Raw genomic sequence first — 5,944 nt, 5'->3', positions numbered from 1 at the left:
CTTATGTAACTTGAATGAGATAGGAGATGAGTACTATGATTGTTGAAAACAAGATGATTTAAGTTTATTATGTATGTGTATTAAAATGCATATTTTTATTGCTTATTAATTACATGCAAGCTTACTAAGCTTTATGCTTATCCTCTCTCTTTTTCCATTTCCTTTTAGCATCACCAAGCTAGCTCGGGGATCAATGGACATCAGAGGCTTGTTCACACTATCGAGTGGATCTTTTGGGTATAGTTAGTATCAATATTTTGAGTATGGCATGTATAGGGACATGGTCTTTTTGTTATATGTTATATTGGTCTAGCCAAATGTGTTGGCTTATAATGATATTTGAATCATTTTCTGTATGGCCATGAGATATGGCTCATGACAATTGTTGAGTTGTAAAGCTATTCATCTATATATGTATGTGCCGATTTCATTAGGATATGGCCTATGGTTATGGATGATTGAATGTTGAAAAATGATATGTGAGTGTATGATATGTTATAGGAATGCATGCATACAAGTCTAAGAGATATTGTTTATTTGAATATATGGGTTTGTTTAAATAAGGGTGGCAATTGGCTTGGAAAATAGCCTTAAAGTTGTCCACATGAGTAGATGCACGGGCATGTGTCTAGACTGTGTGTGACACACGGCATGCCCTATGGGCATGTGATCTGGCTATGTGTCCCCTACACTCAAATTAATGCCAACAGAATGCCCAGTATTAAACACACGAGTAGAGACACGACCGTGTGTCTCGGCCGTGTCAGGGGCACGGCGTTAGTACATGGGCGTGTGCTTAGACCATGGGAAGTCTGTACCTGATTTTGGAATTTAATCCACCACACGGCCTAAGGACACGAGCGTGTGCCTTGGCTGTGCGACTTTATTTGGTTGATGATGCCATAATTAGATAGTTACACAGGCGTGTGACTCTCTAACACATGAAAATTTTCTAAGTGTTGTAAAAGTTTTGGATGTTTCTGGTTTAGTCCTAAATCCTTTCCAATGCATGTCTTGGGCCTTGTAGGACCGTATAAGGGATGTTGTGTATATGTTTGAATGATCTTAATTGGAACAAAATTTTATGGCTCAATTTTGTGTGTTTGATTTCATTTACATCTGGTAACGCCTTGTACCCTATTCTGACGCTGAATACGGATAAAGGGTGTTACATTTAGTGGTATCAGAGTTATGATTTAGTCAATTCTCGGACTAACGTAGCGAGTGTACAAGTCTAGCCATACATGCCATAAATACATTGCGATAGTGTGGCGACTCCTGACCATTTTATTGTGTTTTTATATAGTAATGGATCACAATCGAGCTGAAGTTGACGACATAAAAAGTGACGCACTTGCTCCAGCTGAAGGGATAATGCTGCAAGAGAGTAGACCTCCCACAGTTAGTTAGGGAGGAAGAGAAGGGGCTCGGGAAGCCTTTCTCCACATGATGGATGCTTGGTACACAGAGTTCGTTCAGATGAACCCAAACGCTCAATCCCCTCCACCCCCACCTATTCCCCAACCTATCCCAATGGCACCCCATGGTATGGATTTTATAAGACAGAATAGACCTCTGGTGGATAAAATTCGAAAGCAAGGAGCTGAAGTGTTCTGAGCTAATATTGATGATGATCTGGAACGAGCAGAGTTTTGGCTCGAAAACACCATCTGGGTTTTTGAGGAATTGTCATGCATACCGAAAGAGTGCATGAAATGTGTTGTGTCATTGCATAGAGATTTGGCTTACCACTGATGGAAGACACTTGTCTCGGTTGTGCCGAGGGAGAGACTGACATGGGAAATTTTTCAAGAGGAGTTTTGGAAAAAGTATATCAGTCAGAGGTTTATGGATTAAAAAAAAGAAAGAGTTTCTTGAGTTCAAGCAAGGTAGAATGACCATAACTGAATACGAACATGAGTTTATGAGACTCAGCAAATACACTCAAGAATGTGTGTCGACTGAAGCCATTATGTGCAAGAGGTTTGAGGACAGATTAAACGAAGATATTCGAATTTTTGTCGGTATACTTGAGCCGAAGGAGTTCGTTATACTCGTCGAAAAAGCTTGTAAGGCCAAGGAATTGGCCAAAGAGAAGAGAAAGGTTGAGTCTGAGGCTAGGGATTCAAAGAAAAGATCTTTGGGCAAGTCATTTCAATCCACATCGAAGAAGTCGAGGGACTTCCACCCTCATTCCAATGCTTCTGTTGAGTCTTCAAATAGAAATAGAGGTAAACAGTATTTGGGTACTAAGGCCCAAACCACCTCGATTTCTAGTGTTGGTCATGCTCGACTGAGTAGACTAGAATGTCCCCAATGTGGTAGACATCACTCCAGTGAGTTTCGAGGGAGTGACAGGACCTGTTTCAAGTATAGTTTCCCAGACCACTTTATTAAAGAGTGCCCCGAGATGGTAGAAAAGGAGAGGTACAGTGCAAGATCAGGTAACACCAATAATCAATGTAGACCACAGAAAAATTTGGGTAGTGGAGCGAGCAGTAAGAATACCCCTAAAGAGTCTGTTGTGAGACTCGAGGGCAGCGCTCTTGGAATGATGTACGCCATTCTCGCTCGCGAAGAGGCTTCATTCCTGGGTGTGATTTCAGGTGCATTTTCTATCTATGATGCTACTATTATTGCTTTGATTGATCTAGGATCTACCCATTCCTATATTTGTATGAAATTGGTGTCTAGTATGAGCATACTTGTTAAATCTACGGAATTTGTAATAAAAGTGTCAAACCTGTTAGGCAAATACATGTTAGTTGATAAAGTATGTAAGAATTGTCCCTTGATGATTAGAGGTCACTGTTTTCCGGCTAACCTTATGTTTTTTTTTCCGTTTGATGAGTTTGACGTAATTCTTGGTATGGATTGGTTAACTGTTCATGACGTAGTAGAAAATTGTGGGAGAAAATTTATTGAATTGAAATGTGAAAATAGTGATATTCTCCAAGTTGAATCAGATGAGTCGAATAGCTCGCCTGTAGTGATATCTTCTATGACCACTCAAAAGTGTGTAAGGAAGGGTTACGAAGCTTATCTTGCATTTGTTTTGAATACCCAAGAGTCAGAAGTAAAGATTAAGCCAGTGCCTATGGTATATGAGTACGTAGATGTGTTTTCAGAAGAGTTGACCGGATTGCCTCCAACTAGGGAAGTCGAGTTTGGTACTAAGTTGGTCCTTGGTATGGCACCTATTTCGGTTACCCTGTATAAGATGGCACTATTAGAGTTAAAAGAGTTGAAGGTTCACTACAAGAGTTAACGGATAAGGGTTTTATGAGACCGAGCTATTCTCTGTGGGGTGCTCCGGTACTTTTTGTGAAAAAGAAAGATGGGTCGATAAGGTTATGTATAGACTACAGACAGCTCAACAAGGTGATTGTAGAGAACAAGTATCCTTTGCCAAGGATAGATGATCTGTTTGACCAATTGAAATGAGCCACAGTGTTTTCTAAGATAGACTTAAGTTTCGGTTTTTACCAGCTAAGAGTTAAGGAGCAAGATGTACCGAAAACTGCATTTTGGACGAGGTACAGGCACTATGAGTTCCTTGTCATGCCCTTTAGCTTAACAAATGCTCCTGCCGTGTTTATGGATAGAATGAATCGTATTTCCTGACCGTACTTGGATAAGTTCATTGTTGTTTTTATCGATGATATATTAATTTATTCTCGTGATGAGAGTGAGCATGCGGAACATTTGAGAATTTTTTGCAAACTTTAAGAGATAAACAGTTGTATGCCAAGTTTAGTAGAAGTGAGTTTTGGCTCCTAGAGGTCGAATTTTTAGGACACATCGTGTCAAGTGATGGAATTAGAGTTGACCCGAGTATGATCTCTGCTATTGTTAAGTGGAAATCGTCGAGGAATGTATCAGAGATTAGAAGCTTTCTAGGCTTAGCAAGTTACTACAAACGATTCGTTAAAGGATTCTCCATGATTGCTACTCCGATAATGAGGTTGCTATAGTAAGATGTCAAGTTCGAATGGACGGAAAAATGCCAATAGAGTTTCGAGAAACTAAAGGCGTTGTTGACTGAAGCTCCAATATTAGTGCAACCAGAACCAGGAAAAGAATTTGTAGTGTATAGCAACGCACCCTTGAATGGATTAGGATGCTTGCTAATACAAGAAGGCATGGTAATTTCATATGCCTTGAGACAACTGAAGCCACATGAGAAGAACTATCCAGCTCACAACTTAGAGTTAGCCGTCATAGTGTTCGCACTGAAGATTTGGAGACACCATTTGTATGGCAAGAGATGCCGAGTATTCACTGACCATAAAAGTCTAAAGTATTTGATGACTTAAAAGGAACTGATCCTTCAACAACGGATGGCTAGAGCTCATAAAAGATTATGAACTGGTGATCGACTATCAGCCAGGGAAGATGAATGTGGTCGCTAATGTTTTGAGTAGGAATTCATTGTTTGCCTTGAGGGCGATGAACACTCAGTTATTAGTAATCGACGATGGTTTGATTTTAGCCGAGTTGAGAGAAAAACCAACGTTTTTGCAAGAGATCTGCGAAGCTCAAAAAGGTGATAAAGAATTGCAAGCCAAGATAACTTAGTGCGAGACAGATATAGAATCAGACTTTTGGATTGGTTCAGATGGTTGTTTAATGTATCGAGACAAAATTTATGTACCCAAAGACGATGGGCTTATTCGAAAAATTTTGCATGAGGCACATAGCTGTTGTATGTCTATCCATCCGAGTAATGTGAAAATGTATAATGACTTGAAGAAAATGTATCGGTGGTCGGGAGTGCAGAGAGACATTTTAGAGTTTGTCTCTAAGTGCCTAATTTGCCAGCAAGTGAAAGCCGAACACCAAGTACCATTGGGTTTACTTTAGCCTGTGATGGTTCCCGAATGGAAATGGGACCATATTACTATGGATTTCGTGTCTGACTTGCCTTGGATGCCAAGGAAGAAAGATGCCGTACGGGTTGTGGTTAATAGGCTAACAAAGTCAACTCATTTTATACTGATGCGTATGGATTATCCTCTTGAAAAATTGGTTGATTTGTATGTTTCCAAAATTGTGAGACTCCAAGGAGTGCCCTTGTGGATTATTTCATATAGAGATTCGAGGTTTACCTCACGGTTTTGGAAAAAGTTACAAAAAGCTTTGGGGACAAAGTTGAATTTTAACACGGCTTTCCATCCGCAAACTGACGGTCAGTCGGAGAGAGTAATTCAGATTCTTGAAGACATGTTGTGGTGTTGTGTCCTTGAATTCCAAGGCTGTTGAGAAAAGTATTTACCACTGGTAGAGTTTGCTTACAACAATAGCTATCAGTCAAGTTTGAAAATGGAGCCTTATGAGGCTTTGTATGCGCGTAAGTGCAGAACACCCTTGTATTCAACCGAACTCAGAGAAAATTAGATTCACAGGGTTGACTTAGTTAAAGAAACCGAAGAGAAAATAAAGGTGATTTGAGATTTCTTGAAAGCGGCTTCAGATAAGCAGAAATTCTATGCGAATTTAAAACGAAAGGAAATTGAGTTTCAAGTTGGTGATAAGGTGTTTCTAAAAGTGTTCCCGTGGAAGAAAGTTCTCAGGTTTGGTCGGAAAGGCAAGTTGAGTCCGCGTTTTATCGGACCATATAGGGTGACTAAGAGAATAGGACCGGTAACTTATCTGTTAGCCTTACCACCCGAGTTGAAAAAGATTCACGATGTGTTCTATGTGTCTATGTTGCACCGATACCTATCAAACCCTTCACATTTAATTACACCTACAGAGGTTGAGATAAGACAGGATATAACGTATGGTGAGGAACCAATTAAGATTTTGGCTCGGGAAGTCAAGCAGTTAAAAAATAAAAGCATTTCCCTTGTAAAAGTGTTATGGCAAACAATGAGAAGCCAATAGCAAACTCTTTTTACCGGGAACATTTTCGAGGACGAAAATCCTTAAAGGGGAATTGTAA

The 5,944-nt window shown here is 39.9% G+C and overlaps 1 protein-coding gene across 1 annotated transcript; it reads left to right on the top strand.

Annotated features, from left to right (window-relative positions):
* The first annotated feature begins 1,894 nt into the window (after positions 1–1,894).
* On the top strand, positions 1,895–3,268 carry LOC107937531 (uncharacterized). Its single transcript, XM_016870429.1, has 2 exons — positions 1,895–2,606; positions 2,901–3,268. The coding sequence occupies exons 1-2, from the start codon at positions 1,895–1,897 to the stop codon at positions 3,266–3,268; spliced, it is 1,080 nt and encodes a 359-aa protein (XP_016725918.1).
* Positions 3,269–5,944: the final 2,676 nt, after the last annotated feature.

This window comes from Gossypium hirsutum, chromosome A01 (assembly GCF_007990345.1).
Source record: "Gossypium hirsutum isolate 1008001.06 chromosome A01, Gossypium_hirsutum_v2.1, whole genome shotgun sequence".
NCBI lineage: Eukaryota > Viridiplantae > Streptophyta > Magnoliopsida > Malvales > Malvaceae > Gossypium > Gossypium hirsutum.
This window is presented reverse-complemented; position numbering and strand designations above follow the sequence as displayed.

Coding starts and splice junctions, on each gene's coding strand:
- LOC107937531 (XM_016870429.1), top strand. CDS start 1,895: ATGACCATAACTGAATACGAACATGAGTTTATGAGACTCAGCAAATAC. Junction 2,607..2,900: donor ATTCCTGGGTGTGATTTCAG/GTGCATTTTCTA, acceptor ATGACGTAGTAG/AAAATTGTGGGAGAAAATTT.